This window comes from Passer domesticus, chromosome 3 (assembly GCF_036417665.1).
Source record: "Passer domesticus isolate bPasDom1 chromosome 3, bPasDom1.hap1, whole genome shotgun sequence".
Classification (NCBI taxonomy): Eukaryota; Metazoa; Chordata; class Aves; order Passeriformes; family Passeridae; genus Passer; species Passer domesticus.
In genome coordinates this window covers 6,601,723-6,617,125 of record NC_087476.1, presented here as the reverse complement: position 1 = coordinate 6,617,125, position 15,403 = coordinate 6,601,723, and the positions used below count along the sequence as shown (strand labels likewise).

Sequence of the window (15,403 nt, the reverse complement as noted above, 5' to 3'; positions counted from 1 at the left end):
TCCCGCTCTGTCCCCCCGCTGTCCCCGCTCTATCCCCGCTCTGTCCCAGCTCTGTCCCCGCTCTGTCCCAGCTCTATCCCCGCTCTGTCCCCCACTCTATACCCGCTCTGTTCCCACACTGTCCCCGCTCTGTCCCCTAGCCATCCCCGCTCTGTTCCCGCTCTATCCCCACGCTGTCCCCGCTCTGTCCCCGCTCTATCCCCGCTCTGTCCCCGCTCTGTCCCCCCGCTGTCCCCGCGCTGTCCCCGCGTCGCGGGGGGGCGCCCTGGCGCGCGGGCGGGTGACGCCACCGCCCCGGCCCCGCCCCGGCCCCGCGCGCCGCCCCCACGCGCGCGCCGCCCCCGCGGCAGAGCGCGCGCGGCGGCCCCGCAGCAGGGCAGGGCAGGGCAGGTGGGAGCGCGGCAGGGCCCCCGCCCCGCCCGGCCCGGCCCCGGCCCCGGCCCCGGCCCGGCCCGGCCCCCGCCATGGGCGCCCGGCCGCCGCCGGCCCCGCGCCCCGCCGCCTGAGGCAGCGCGGCCGCACGGGCAGCGCCTCGCCCGCAGCCCCGGCCCCGCCACCATGGGGGCCGCCGCGGCGAGCCGGAGCTCCGCCGGGTTCGCCGGCATCCTCGCGGTGAGTGTGCGGAGCGCGGGGACCCGGCCGTGCCTGCGCCGCCCGCGCAGCATCCGCGTGTGCGCGGCGTGGGTGGGGATGCGCTGCAGTGCGGGGCAGCCCCGCGGCCGGGGAGGGTGCTCGGGTGTCCTGCTGGCCCCGCTCCGCCTGTCGGGGGCTGTGCGGGGCTCCGCTGCGCCCTCACCGAGGCTGCTGCCTGTCCCAGCCCCCGATCCCGGCAGGGGACGCCGGCTGGGTGCGATATTCCCGGCGGTATCCATCCTCCCCATCCCTGCGTTGGCGCAGGCGGCGGCATCCCCCGGGCAGGGCTGAGCGGATCCTTGCTCCGCTCTCTGCGCTGCTCCGGGAGCTCGGCACTGGAGAGGGATCCATCCATTCATCCATCCATCCATCCGTCCGTCCCTGCCCTCCGCAGCCGCTTTTCTTGCCACCCTTTGGACAGGCAGTAAAACTCCCCGCTGCGAATGGCAGGCGGCTGCCCTGACTTATCGCGGAAATGTTTTCCGGCAGCTTTATCTCCCCTTTTACCTTCCCGGGCAGGGCACTTCCCAGCCAGCTCTTTAGGGACACATCCCGTCCCTTTGGGGAGAGGCAGTAATTCGGTGTGTCAGGCGGACGCCGCAGCTGCTGCGGCTGGGTTGTGTAACCGAGGAGAGCACTTGCTCTTGAACTCAAGGTGGATCTGAGCAAGCTGGCGCTGGCTCGACAGGAATCCGAGTAAACAACAAATAATCTGAAGCAGTGAGGGCATTAGCCGGGAAACAGCCCCTGGAGGCGAACCTTGGCGCAGTGGCGGAGCAGTCGGGCTCCGTGCTGGGTGCTGGCCGGGCGCTCCCCAGTGCTGGATTCCCGCTGGGAGAAGCGAGCCGGGAGAAGCCAGTGCTGCTGCACGTCGGGAAGATGAGATGCTGATGGGGAGTTTGAGATATGCAGCTCCAGCTGGGATCCTGGAGGTTAGTTGGGAATGGTGGGTGTAGAGGGAAGAGGTGGGAAAAAGAGTGATATAAAGATGTGGGGAAATACAGCAATTTTGGGGCATGAAGCGAGACTCTGAGCAAATACACGTGTGTTATTTGTGTGTGTGAGTGTGTTCTCACTCCTGTGTGTGTGATTATACAAGCAAGCAGGGAAAAATTCCCATTTTCTTCTGAGCTGGCAGGATCTTCCTTGGATTTTCGGATACCTTCAACATTTTGGGCATCTCCCTTTGGTGACACAAGGAGTTCATATGTTTCCAGCCTGAAGGAAGTATGCTCAAGGGAGCTGTGTTCAAATCGATAGCTTGTGGGTCTTTTACCAGTAAAGCAATCCCAAATTTGCCTGGCTGCTGGGTTTTGGAGCAGTAGCAGCTTGGCAGCAGTTGTGTGGGGCTGGTGTTGGCTGTGATTTCATTTGCTTGGTGCCTTTTTTGGGACCCCACTGACTGCTGCAAGGTAGTTTCCACCATCTCCCCCACTGCCCTTGCCTGGAACCAGAACGACATCACCTTACTTCAGCTTGGGGATTTTGGAAAGCTGGGGGATTTCATCTGTTTGGAGCAGAACTGTGGCTGGCAGGGATGCTCCCGAGCTCTGCTCTGTGCTGGCTGCAGGGCTGGCTGCTGGGTTTTCCTTCATGGGGACCAGATGTTGTGGTGCTGCTGTTCTGGCTCGCTCCACTCCCTGTGTTTTGCTCTTGAGATGGGTAAAGGAACTGCTGAGCAGTGAGTCCCGGACTCTCATTTCACAAACCCCAAACCAGCTGAAATAGCTGGTCATGTTGCAAGAAGCAGAAATTTGCCTTACTCTTCAGTACTCTCCTCACAGGAAACTTTTTTGGGACTGAGTAATTTGATCCTTTTTGCAGTGATCAGGGCAGGACGTTTGCTCCTTCTGTCTGCCAAGTTACCGTAAAACTTCCAGACCAGTTTATTTGTCCTTCTGGTGTTTTTATGTGTTTATTTCTTTTGCTTTAGTGTTGCAAGCACTTTCCCAGTAGTGTTGGCGAAGGGTGCAGCTGACCTCTGGGAAGGGCGGCAGCCAGTGCAGCTCATGCCCAACCTGTGCCAAGGCAGTGCCACAGAGCCAGCTGCCATTTCTACCAAATTCTGCTGGTTTTGCTTGGAAACCATTGCCAGAGTATCAGTTTAGCACTGTTGGTCCCTGCTCACTTGCAGGTCTCTGCTCCTGCTCTTCTCTACCAGGGTCAAGTGCCCTGTGTTTAGCTGCAGTTCGTGTTTTGGGTTTTTTTAATTTTAATTTTTAAAAATTTTTACTTTAGTTTTAGGTTTATTTCTATGTCCCCACAAGTCTGGCAGCAGGGCAGCACCGTCCACAACCTGAGATTATGACAGTCTCAGTGTCACAGCATTTTAGGACACAAATTCCAGGACAGTAAGTTGATTCACCAACTTTCTGCTGGTGTTTTGACTCACTGTGCAGGTTTGGATCCCTGAAGGAGATGCTGTATTCATGGAATCATAGAATGGCTTTGGGTTGGAAGGGACCTTAAAGATCATGTTGTTCCAACACCCCTGCCTTGGGCAGGTATGCCAACCACTAGAGCGGGTTTCTGAGGTGTTTGCAGCTGCATCCTCTGTGCACACAAGGCAGCTTGTGGCCCCTAAGAGATGTTTCCTGTGCAGATTGCCCGTCAGATCTCCCTGCAGCACAGTTCTTGAGAAGGGGTGACAAGAGCAGAGCACAGAGGCACCCCTGAGGTGGAGTCATCAGGCTGGGTGGTGCTGAGGTGGGTCGTGCCCACACCAACTGTGGGATGCTGCTGCCTCGAGGGTTTATTTACAGCTGGATGTGGAGGTGCCCTTGTCGGAGTGTTTCCTGTTGTGGGGAGGTCAGAATGATGGTGTGCCCCAGCCTGATCTGATTTCCTCACACCATGAAGCCTTCATGTGCTGAAATAGGTGAGGGTGGCTGGGAGGTGCCTTTGCCTGTGTGGTGCAGGGTGTTGGTTCTGAGTTGGGGATGTCCTTTGGGCTTGTAGCCACCCTTTTGGAAAGGGACCCCATCCCATTAAAAGCCCTTCTTTGTTCCTGCATTGGGCACAGAGAGCGTTGCTGCAGCTGCTGAAACCAAGTCTGCTCTTTAGTGTTGCCTTGCACTCTTACGGTTTTTTCAGTGTTTTTTTGTTACCCTGTACACTTCCTTTGCTACCAGAGGAATGAAATGGAGTGCAGTGGCTCAGCAGAGATCACTTCATTACTTGGTTGCTTTTTTCCACTGGAACTGGGAGTGTCAGCCAGAAAGGTCCAGCTCTGTGTGCTGCTGGGCAGTCCTGAGGGTGAGAGACCAAACCAGCAGACACTCTTTTTTGCTGAGGATGTCCTCCTGCTCCTGGCCTTTACTTTCAGAGATTTGGGTGCTGCAGAACCTGAGCAGATGGATTATTTTAGGGAGCAGAAATGCCAGTCTGAATAAATAGCAGATGCTCAGTGCTGCTTAGCCATCCCCCACTGGAACTTGCTGTTCTCCCTTGGAAGTGCATATGCAGCAGAAGATCTCGAGATGTTCAAAAATACCAGCACTGCTTTTCTTGAGATAGGGTTTTAAAAAAACACCTCAAAAAAGCCAACTGAAACCTAGTGCTATTACAGGCTTTGGTTACCCGGGTGAGGGATAGGAGGATGCTGGAATGGAAGGAGGGAACCCATGGCACATGCTTGTAGCGGGGCTGTCCATGGGTTTCCCAAAATCTATCTTGATGCAGAGTGAGAAATCAGGATCCGAGGCAGCAGCACACAGCTCACTCCTGGCAAGGCAGGAGAGCCACTGCGTGTCGTGCCTCTCCTGTCACCCTGTCCTGCTCGGCGCTGGCCCCGGAGCAGGGTGAGTAACACAGGTGACCCCTCCTGCCTCCTTAAGAGGCCAGTTTGCTAATTCAGGGATGCGTCATGGAGATTACAGGGGAGGGTGGCAGGTTTCCTTAGAGCCAGCTAAGCGCTTTGTTAAATCATGTCTTAGGGGAGGGGAAAAGTAAAATGCATCCTGTAAGCCTTTGCTGCCTGCCAGGACAGCCCCGCTTTTTAATTTGACGTGCTGTAATTAGTCTAGCCGCTGCAGGATCCTCGTCAGCTCCTGCGGGCTTGCCTGCTTCTGCCTGCTCTGTAATTGCTGCTTCAGGGGCAGAAAACTAAATTAAAAAAAAATAAAAATATGAAGTGTTTTGTACAAATCCCAAGCTGTAAATTATTTAGCAGGTGAAACAGAAACGTGCTGTGTGTTTCCAGGAAGTGAGAGACTGCACCAAAAATGATGCGGCGCAGCTTGCGGCTCTGCTGCTATGTGCCTTCTGCAGAGTCATGTTGTTGGGAACCTTTTTTATTTTTTTTTCCTTCTGAATATATTCTTGTTGGCTGATAGCCCAGAATAGGTAGCAGAGCAAGAGGCGATGGATTGTATAACACAGCCAAGTGATTTATGTGCTTGGCTCTGCAGCTGAGCAGCATTAGGATCTCTGGTCTTTTTACCTTCAGTGTAGAAAATGTTTGAAAATTCAAGATAACAGTGACTTGTTCCCTCTGTCCCTCCAAACTTAGCCTATGGCTGTTTGGAAACGTGTTTCCTATTGCTCTGCACACTGTGTAAAGTTGTGTCTGCCTTTATTTTGATATGCCTTTTGTTGTTGCTGTTGTTGCTTATCTCTGCTGCTACAACTGACATTAAATCCCTGGACCAGAGGTCTTCTGGAGGAAGCAGAGATACTTCTTGGTAGATGAAGCTTCTCTTGGGGATGGAGAAGCATCGTTGCAAAGGAATTAAGGGAAAAAAGTTTTGGGATTGGAGGTTAGTAGACAGACATGGATTTATAGCAAAGCCCAGTTGCTTCCAGTTCAGTGTCTAAAGGCTGGTGTCCTTTTACCTGTGTCTGATGCAATGAGAAGCTGAGTTACAGCAGAGTTCCTTGAAGAGTGTAAAAATAGCACCAGGTTTTTTCTCCTGTTGCTAATGCAGCTGGTTTAGAGTGGGTTCAGATGTGGTTGGAGGCTCAAAGCAGAACATCCCTTGCGGTCTCGCCAAACCCAGCACTTGCACCGGGTCATAAAAAATCGTGGAAAGGCAGAGGAGCTGAGAAATAGCCCAGAAACAGCCGCTAGCCTGGATTTCATCCTGGTTTGTGTTACTCAGAAAGGTAACTATTTGAACAAGTGCAGATTAACAAATAGGGAAGGAAAGTTTTGCAGGTCAGAGCTGCCATCTGCATGTGTTTTTTGTCTTGTCAGTGAGCGCCTGCCTCGTGCTGCAGCCTCTCAGCCTTGAAATGCAAAGCTGGTCTGAATTCTCCTGGGGTGGCCAGGTAGCACGTACTGCTGAAACACAATTAGCAGTATTTACCACCCTGGCAGGGTTGCAGTGTAAATGATGCTTAGTTTCACCGAGAAGTGTGGTGTCAAGTTTAAGCAATTATAATCGTAGTTGGGGATGTGTAAGGAGAGTGTGCTGCCGCCTGCACCGGTTCCATTCCACTCCAGCCTTGCTGAGGTCCCTCCTGTGGCCGTAGTAACTTGTCCATGGTCCCACAGCTCTGGGACATCCCATGTGATCCCACAGGGGGTCGTTGACACAGAGGGCTCTGTTTGCACGCAGTTGTTGGCTGATACCTCCTGTTTGTTTTCCAGCTGCTCATGCTCCTTGGCACCGCCGATGGTCAGTCGAAGCTGACCTCTGAGCAGAATGCCATCAGCCTCTCCCCTGGCAAGTACCGCCACCTTGACCGTGCCACCAACGAAGAGCTGACCTGTGACAAATGTCCTGCAGGAACCTACGTGTCTAAGCACTGTACGAAGAGTACCTTAAGAGAGTGCAGCCCTTGTCCAGATGGGACCTTTACCAAGCATGAGAACGGCATAGAGCGGTGCCACCCCTGTAGGAAACCCTGTGAACTGCCAATGATTGAGAAAACTCATTGTACTGCCTTGACTGACCGCGAGTGCACTTGCCTGTCTGGTACGTTTCAGACAAACGATACCTGCGTCCCTTACACGGTGTGCCCGGTCGGCTGGGGCGTCCGCAAGAAAGGAACCGAGACCGAAGACGTCAGGTGCAAGCCGTGCCCTCGTGGTACCTTTTCAGATGTGCCTTCTAGTGTGATGAAGTGCAAACCCTACACTGACTGCTTTGGGAAAAACATGGTGGTCATCAAGCCGGGGACGAAGGAGAGCGACAACGTCTGTGGTTCTCCGGCGTCCCTTCCGAACACGGCTTTGACTTCGTCGAGCACCGAAGCGGGTGAGCAGCCCTATGAAGTCCCACCAACCGCTGATCTTCCCAAAGGTAACGTCCAGCCCTGAAACACCCGTGTGCTTTTGACTGAGGGATTGTGTTCCTGCCTTGGTCAGGGTTGGTGTTGGGCTGTTAACAAGCAGCCTGGTTTTTAGAGCCTGGGTGGTGCTTCTGCTTCATGGCATTGGGTTGCCCTCACTTGTATTAAACCACATTTAATAACATTTTCACTGAGACTGCAGTCCTCAGTGGACTTCTGGGTGTCCTCCTCTTTGGGCTGAAAGGACATGGCTTTCCCCAGCCTCTTTTCCTGTCTCTCTGATGTGCTGGCACAAGTCTGTGCAGTTGTGGTGAACCTGGGTTGGGATGCTGCAGGAAAATCCCTGCAGTCTCCCTGCAGCAGGGAGATCCCTCCTCTGATGGATTCACTGATTTTGTGCTTTCCTTGCTGCATTTCACTCTGTACTGTGTCACAGTATTGGTTGAGTGGGAGCCATTGCTGAAACAGCCCTGCAGGAGTCTGGGCTGTCCTGTAACTTTTTTTCGTACAATCTCATATGATTACTCTGTGGAATTCCTCTTTCTCTCACTTAATTGGAAGTGGCTCATACTCACAGCCTTTATAGTGATGCCGTAGCTGTTTCAGGGCTGCCAGGCTTGTTTCAGGGGTGCTGTAGGACTCCACTTAAGGGGATATTCTGCACTCCCTGAAAAGCAGGTTCCATATAGTGTCTCAAATGAGGCATTTTAATTAAAAAATGCAACTTTTGATGACGTCAACAGCTGAATTAGTAAATATAATAGCAGGGAAGAGTTGACAGTGGTGGCTTCCAATGCTTCACCTTTGTTGGGTCTCAAAGCTTGCCCTGACGTTGGTGTATCATTGGGAGTGTACAGGAGGGTGTTTCCTGAACTTTGAAATCAACTGTCGACAATTACGTAAAAGTTGAAGCATTTTCCGTGTTTGTGTCCTGATTAGGGTGTTTTGGGTAACCAAACTGGGGCAAAACCAGGTACAGACGAATACACCCACTCTCTGTCTCAGCTGGGATGAGACACAATCTGCAAAAGATGACTTTCCAAAGTAATCTGTAGGTTTTGCCACAACAGCCTTTCTTCCTCTTCTTGCCAGGCTTTGGCTCACATTTCGCATCTGGCTGGGACCTGAGAGGTGTTGGTTGATAAAGAGACTCAATAAAGGTGGATGGTAGCTCTTAGGGGGAAGTTTGGTTGCTTCAGAGACCTATTTTTTAGTTGATTCATCTACTTGCAGGGCTGATAAAAAAGAGATTTTGCTTCCTTAACAAACCCAGTTAGCCTGCAAATTGTCATGTTTTTTTGTGCTTTTAGTCCAAATACGAAATTCCACAAATGAGCTAAAATTAGTGTTCATAAACCTAAAAAGAAAAACCATCTCACTCAAAGTTGTTGGTTTTCTGAGAAGTGCTGAATGTGGGACAAACACAGGCCTTTAGTAACTAATTTTTTGTAATTAGCTGCCAATAGCTTTAACCAGCAAGGGTCAGTTTTACCTTGAAGCTCCCTCTGTAACCGTACCCATCTGTTCCCAGAGGCAAACCTCAACTTCACCTCTACTCTTTCTCCTGCCTGGCGTTGGGTTTCTGTCTGCTGGCCAAGCCGATGCTCAGGCAGGTCTTAGCCCGTGATGTGATGCCATATCGCATCTCCAGGGCCGTGACACTCAACTCTCCTCTCCTCCCGCAGGTCTGAACTCTTCAGTTCCCGATTTTGTCCCCTCTCCAGCGCCGCGCGCGTCCAGCAGCATGGTGGAGCGGGCACGGTACTACAACGAAACCTCAGCCAACGAGACGGACGGCGTCGGCGGGACCCTCATGGGCTCTGGCACCACCAGCCAGGCCCAGAGCTACCGGCACAAGCAGACCAGCCAGGCTCTGGAGAAGCAGCCATCCCTGGAGATGATGGGGGGCGAGAAGCCCAGCGGCCCATACAGGCCCCCCCGGCGAGGCTCGCAGAACGTCCACCAGCACTTCGACATCAACGAGCACTTGCCGTGGATGATCGTCCTGTTCCTGCTGCTGGTCCTGGTGGTGATCGTGGTCTGCAGCGTCAGAAAGAGCTCACGGACTCTGAAGAAGGGACCCCGGCAAGATCCCAGTGCCATTGTGGAAAAGGCTATTATGAAAAAGTCCACCACCCCCACACAGAACAGGGAGAAGTGGATCTATTACTGCAACGGGCACGGTGAGCAGTAGTGACTGTGTGGGGTCCTCCCCACTGCAACCCAGGGCTGTGGAGGGGCCAACCCCGCAGCCAGTGACCTGTGGCTTTCCTCATTTGGTGGGTCTTGTAGTGAGAACAAAGCCCTCACAAAGCGTGGTTCCTCAGATGTTTCTTCATCCTTGGCTTCTCCTCCTTCCACTTCCCATGGTGTATCCCTGCTCCTGAAGGAAGGATTAATGGAGGGAGTGTCACCTGCTTGCTCCAGCTTCTCTTCTTCTTACCCAGCTTCTCCAGCTTCTACCCTTCTTCTGTTGGTAGAATGATTTTGAATGAAGGCACCTTCCCCCTGCCCATTTTCTTCCTTTCCTGCTTTTCTTCTGTTTCATATGGTCCTTATTTTCTCCGTGACTCAGGCATGGATCGGGTTGTCTTTCGTGTCATCCTTTATCCCCTCATCCCTGTCTGTTTCTGGAAGGCTGAGTCATCCCCCACCTCTTGGCACTACCTCAGTTTCAGTTCTTAGCCCTAAATCCCAAGTGCTGGCTTGTGTCCCAAGCCCTCTGCCCACACTGGAGCCAGAAAGGTTATCCTTGAAGGCTGTGTGTGGATGTGTAGAGCTCCACAAGTGTCATCAGGTCTGCTTGGACTCTCTTTTTGGTAGTGTTTTCTGTTCCTTTAGTGGATGATTTGCTGTCAGCTTTCTGATGAGACTTTAAAGATGACATGTTGTGATCTTCAAGTTGAAATTTGTAAAAATCAGTGATAAACTAATGGTGGCATGACTGTGAGCACCAAGCAGCCATGATCTCCATAGTGGGATGCACAATTCTTCCTCTGCAATGCTCCCGTGGCAATTTTGACCTTCCCTTATCTTGTGCAGACTGACGAGTGAGTCCTTACTTACTTTGGGTTGCTCAACCTTAAACATCCGTTCTCAGTTAACCTTTAGAAAAGCACATTTAACAAGGGGGGGGGGCAGCAAACAAAGAATGGATTGAACAAAGATTGGAAGGTTTAAGAGAGATCAGTCCTTGATGAAAGTCATCCTTGAGTGCTCAAGTACAAAGCAAAGAAGGTTTTGAATAGGGCGTCTTCTGTCGTGTACTTTCTTCACCTTCCTGCTGATTAACAGACCTACACTTTGTTTGCCTTCTTTAATTCATTTATACAACCAGTAAGATCTTGTTGGAATTGGTTTTCTGCCTTCTCTTTTGTTTGAGTTGCTTATCAGTTTCCTTTTAACTCTTTTGTGTTCTTGGGCTGCAGTTTCTCAAACTTTTTTCTGATAACTTTACCCGTAACCCCTGCACTCCATTGTCCCTAAAATCGGTGGCACCCAAAGCATGGTCTGCGAGACTGCAATGAGTGATCTGCAACAGAGTTCCAGAACCTTATTAGACATCCTTGTTTGTGGGCACTACCAGGAATACGTGGGTTTGGCCGTGATTCGTAGGTCAAAAATGAGTGGCTGTTGCTAATTTGCAGTAACCCTTTTCCCCAAGACTTTAAATACCAGTTGGTTGAATTTCTGATGCTTTCCTGTTTCTTGAAGCACCTCAGGGCAGGGCAGTTTGTACTGGACAGGGAATGCTCAAGTGCAGGGACCAGACCATGCTGCTTTGAGTAGGCGCAGCTCTGGATTCTATCCTGGTGTTTCAGACCATGCCTAAGTGCCTGTGCTGCAGCTGATCCTTCTGGAAGCCAGCTTAGAGCTGCCTTTGTGGGCACTGCTGTGTGTTGGGTCACTGATCATGATTCAATTTAAAGAAACCATGCAGGTAAGAGAAGGTGCATGTGGAGGACGATGATCTGTGTTACCCATTTAGATAAAACCTCACCTCCCATATCTTGTCTTCCTTTGGGGGACGACGTCATTCACGGGTCATCCTGTGCTTCCCGGGGTGAGTTGTTCCAGCCTTCTCTGTCACATTAACAGCTGCCTAAATTTCGCAAGACCTTTGCTAAGTTTTCTCTTTGTCTTGGGAAATAAGCTGGGTGTAACAGCAAAACCACACTTAGGTGATAAACCAGCTTGGTGTGATTGAACCTGTCCAGTCTGGAGGTGAATGGCGCCGTTACTCCCAGTCATTCCTGCAACAGTCACGCAGGTTCCCTCTTGGCACGGCTGGCTTTGTGACTTCCTCCTGCCACCAAATGTCCTCAGATGAACTTTGCGCAATAAAGGCAGGCAAACAGGCACAAACCAATTAATGCTTTGTCTTGCTTTTAGTGCAAACCAAATCGTGTTGCAGTAGCTGGAAGGTTCTTGCTCATTAGCTCTTACTTGGTGGTGCTTCTCTGTCATGTCAGATATGGAAATGATTCTCCTCTGCGGTGGAGCACAAATCCCTCTCCGCCTTTCCTGTTGAAATGTCTGGCTCTTAAGACTGTTTACTTGAAAGGAGAGGTGTAGTGCTGTAAAGGAATTGACCTTTTATTTAATAACTGGCTGTACAGCTGAGATGTTCTGCAGAGCTGCCACGTCATAGCTAAGCTTTCTGCTGCTCCAGCAGTGTTTGTTCCCAAATCGTGCTTCATCCTGAAGCAGCATTTCAGACAGGGATGAATTTAGCCAGGAACAAACTTCAGGCTGTTGCAGAGGCGAAATCTTTCCTCTGCTGTGCTGCTGTGTGGATCCCTCCATGGCAGGCTACCAGAGCAAAGCTCCCTGAGATATGAGGCCCATGGCTGCTCCCCAGGTTCAGGTGGCAGCCTGGTTTGTGGTTGCACAAGGTGTGTAGAGGGAATCAGAGTGAAAACTGTCTTTGTGGCTGGCGGTGAAGCCCTGGGCTGGGTGCTGGCAGTGCACCCACATCTGTATGACCTCCAGCCAGAGGTTGGCTGGCACACCAGCAAGGGTCTGGGGTGTGTTTATTGCCTGTTTATGTAGGTCTCACAAACAGTCTGCCCCCCTTTGTTCCTAGTTTACCATCTCCTCCCTCCTAATCCTTTCAGTAAACAGCTTTAACCTTTGAAAGGAAAGTCCGCGTCTGACGTAGGCACTGGAGCCTCTCCTCAGAGGAGCTGTCCTGGGGCTCCTCCCCTCACTGGGAACCCCCTGAGCCTCCCATGGCACCAGGTGGGCATCCAAGGCTTTGCCTGTTTGTGGGATTTTATTATTGATTTCTCCAAGGCCGTGGGTGCTGCTGAAGTGTGGTCAGGGTGCCCACTTTGCTCAGTGCTGGAGCAAAGACCTGGCACTGTGGTTGGGCTCCTTTCCAAAAGAGGAGGGATTTAGGGTGGAAGCAGGGGCTAAAACTCTTCCCCAGTTCCTGAAGGGACCAAATTCCTGAATTGTTTAAATAATTGAGATAGGTGTGTAATCCTGATCAGCAGTTTTCAGGAGGAGGTTCACTTGTCCTCATCTCCCCATGAGCTGGTATCTGTGCCCTGTCCTCTCTCTGGTTGTAATACATGCCTTAAATAACAGCTCAAACATAAAAATAGAAGTAGCTTGGGAGGCTGGTGTTAGAACTACACCCGTGTCTGAGCATGGATATGTTCCAGCCAAGGCAGCAAATACCAGTGCTTCTCACTGGATTAAATGATTCAGAGGTCTGGGAAGAGCCTGCAGTGACTAATGTCCTGAGTTAGTAGCCAGCCTACCTCCACGTGTGTCCTTGTGTCCATCCTCACGATAGGGGCTATCCAGAGAGAGATTGAGAAGGTGTAGCTGTGGTTGGAGAAGCTGGACCTCTTGCTGCCTCAGCTGGCTCTTGCTTTGCAGCCCTGCAAGTAGGAATCCAACAGTTGAGAGTTTGTCGAAGTTTTCCTGAGAAATTATCCACGTGGTGCCTGAGTGACGTGGGTACAGGGCTGATAGGGCTCTGTGGTTTAACCTTGTATGTATGACTTCTTTCTTTTAGAAGATCAAGAACAGCCTACACACTAGGCTCATGCCTTTATTTTACCAAATACCCATTTCCTTTCTTCAGACATTTCCAGAGATGAGAAAATGGGCTTGCAGGAGTCTTTCAATAAACACTGAGAATTGGAACTTGTCTCTCAAATGCCTTAGAAATGCCAGATTTACCATCATGCCAAACATGCCATTTGCCAAACATGAAGATGGGCTTGAATTCTTTTTGCAGAAATTGCTGATACTGTTGCCTTTGGCTTTTGTCCATTTAGTAGCAGAGCAAAAAAGACAAAGACTGCAAAATGTTAGGGTAAAACCTGTGTGTAGAAGCAGCTGTCTGAAATGATCTGCCAGGAGGCAAGAAAGGAGTTTGGTGTTTTTTTGTATTTTGGAGTTGAAAGACTGAAGAATAGATCTTGGCAGCGTTGGCTTGGCACGAGATGCCACTTCCCTTTTATTTTTCTTCAAGTCTTGTAATTGCCCATTATTGCAGTGGGTGGTGAGAGCAAAGCCAGGAAGCCTCTGGTTAAATAATCAGAGAAATTAACTGTTCTGCAAAAGCTGTTTGCAGCTGGGGTGGCGCTGAGGCTTGACTGCATGTAGAAGAGCATGTGCTTAAAATGGCTCAAAATCAAAGTGGGGAGTTGAGATGTGATGCTGGAGAGATGGGGAGTGTTGGGATTTGGGGGTCTTGGTTTGTCAGTTGTCAGCACATTGAGGGCCAGGATCTTGTTGGTTGGTGATGTGCAAGGAGTAGTCCTTGGCTTGCATGCTGGCTGCTGAGGGACCAGGGCTGGGCTTGGTTTGCTCCCAAGGAAATCCCTGAGGGTGTTGAACAGGGATCACATCTTGTGCCTCGGAGAGCCTGATGCTGTGCTGCAGCTCCAAAGCATTCCCACGTGAATATAACCAGTGGGGGTGTGGGGATGGCAGGGTCATTGCAGACTGGTTCTCAAATGGAATCAGGTACTCATTTATGGTTAGTTGCACGATGCTTATCGAAGTAAAATTACATGATTCTTTGCAAGAGACAGCACATTAAGGTTATGTGTGGGCTTTTTAAGTCAGTCTTTTCTAGAGATCCATCACCTAATGAAGGGAAGCAAGTGCATGGAAACAGTCCAGCTGAGGATGTCATTCCTCAGGCCTCTTTAACTGCTGCTCTGAATAAGGAAACCGCTGCAGACTTGGCACTCGCAGGTCTATGGGGTGACACTGAGTGCTACTTTAGGACCTCTCCTTAGTGCTTTGTGGGTAAATGAGATGAAAGCCACTTAGTGCAGAGTTTTTGTTTGGTAGAGGTAGTTTTTCCTGTGATCAGCTCCTGAACAGGTCCCAGCAGGTGGCAAGAGGATCACACTGCGAGGCTGGGTAAGGATGGAGGAGCTGCTGTGGAAACAGTGGGCAAACAAACAATCAGGCATTAAAGGCACTACAAAAGCTTCGCCAGCCTCAAACTGTGGTGTTCTCGAGGTCTTGTGCCCAGGCCACAGGTAGGGCAGAGATGCCCAGAGCATCTCAGGTGTGCCCATTGCTGCTGACATAATTCGGTAACCACGGCTACGCCTGGAGAGGAGCAGCCCTTGGCTTGTGTGTAAAGCTCAATATAGCTCTGGCAGGCAGAGCATGAGATGAGGGATTGATGTCTGTCCACCTGCCAAAACGGAGAGGCAGAAGGTGTTGTGTTTGTTTTTGTTTTCCAGAGCAGCCTCTCCTCTGGCATCTGCAGCTTGATGATGTGCAGATGATTGCTGGTCCTCTGATGACAGCCTGTCCACCTCCGCAGGGAGAGACCCAGGCAGAAGGGGAGCTGGTTAAATTGGAAGAGGCAGGAATGTGCTGGGCACCACAAGGAGTATGGATGCTCCCTCACTGCAGCTTGTTCTGCTGCATTTCGTGCTGTGTTTGCTCCTGCGTGGGCACAGTGCTCTGCTTTGGGTGGGATGGAGCAACTCTTCATCTGCAGCACAAGCCTCTGCCATGGGAGGGTTGGGGTGGCATCTGACAAGTTCAGAACACCATTCTCCTCAAACCACCCAGTGTAAAACATTGCTTAGGTTTACCCAAAAATCATTTTGTCCTTTTGGCAAGCTATGTGATTTCCAAAGGGCCTATGCAAGAGCTGACCAGGGCTTCATGATGAAAGGGAGCCTTGGAAAGTGCAAACGTGGGAGGCTGCTGTTCTGCTTAGAGAGGAAGAAACCTAATCATGTGCAGGTTTTATCATCTCCTGTTCCTCAGCCTTATTGCATTAGCACCAAAGACTGGTGCTTGATCACTTTTAATGTGTGTTGCTACGTGAGCATTTATCTGCAGCATGTACAGGGCTATGAACAGCTCCTCTTGAAAGCTGGAACATTTGCTACCAAATCTGCTTCAGAAAATAAAACCCAAATTATCCAATGGTCAGAATGCCTGGGTGGCCCTTGTATTAATTTAATGAGGGATTGGGATTTATGCCTGCCCATTAAGGTGTAGGGCCGAGTGTGGGAGGCAGGGCAGCTCTGCAGGAGGG

The 15,403-nt window shown here is 51.1% G+C and overlaps 1 protein-coding gene across 2 annotated transcripts in view; it reads left to right on the top strand.

The window, feature by feature from the left end:
- The first annotated feature begins 450 nt into the window (after window positions 1–450).
- Window positions 451–15,403, top strand: part of TNFRSF21 (TNF receptor superfamily member 21) — a 35,230-nt gene continuing 20,277 nt past the window's right edge. The window contains exons 1-3 of one of the 2 annotated variants that reach the window (XM_064411744.1): window positions 451–612; window positions 6,224–6,878; window positions 8,553–9,050. In XM_064411744.1, coding sequence (XP_064267814.1) covers window positions 559–612; window positions 6,224–6,878; window positions 8,553–9,050 — 1,207 coding nt within the window. In that variant the 5' untranslated portion in view covers window positions 451–558. Of the gene's footprint in view, window positions 613–767; window positions 1,566–6,223; window positions 6,879–8,552; window positions 9,051–15,403 lie in introns of those variants that run through there. The other variant, XM_064411745.1, reaches the window with a different exon arrangement.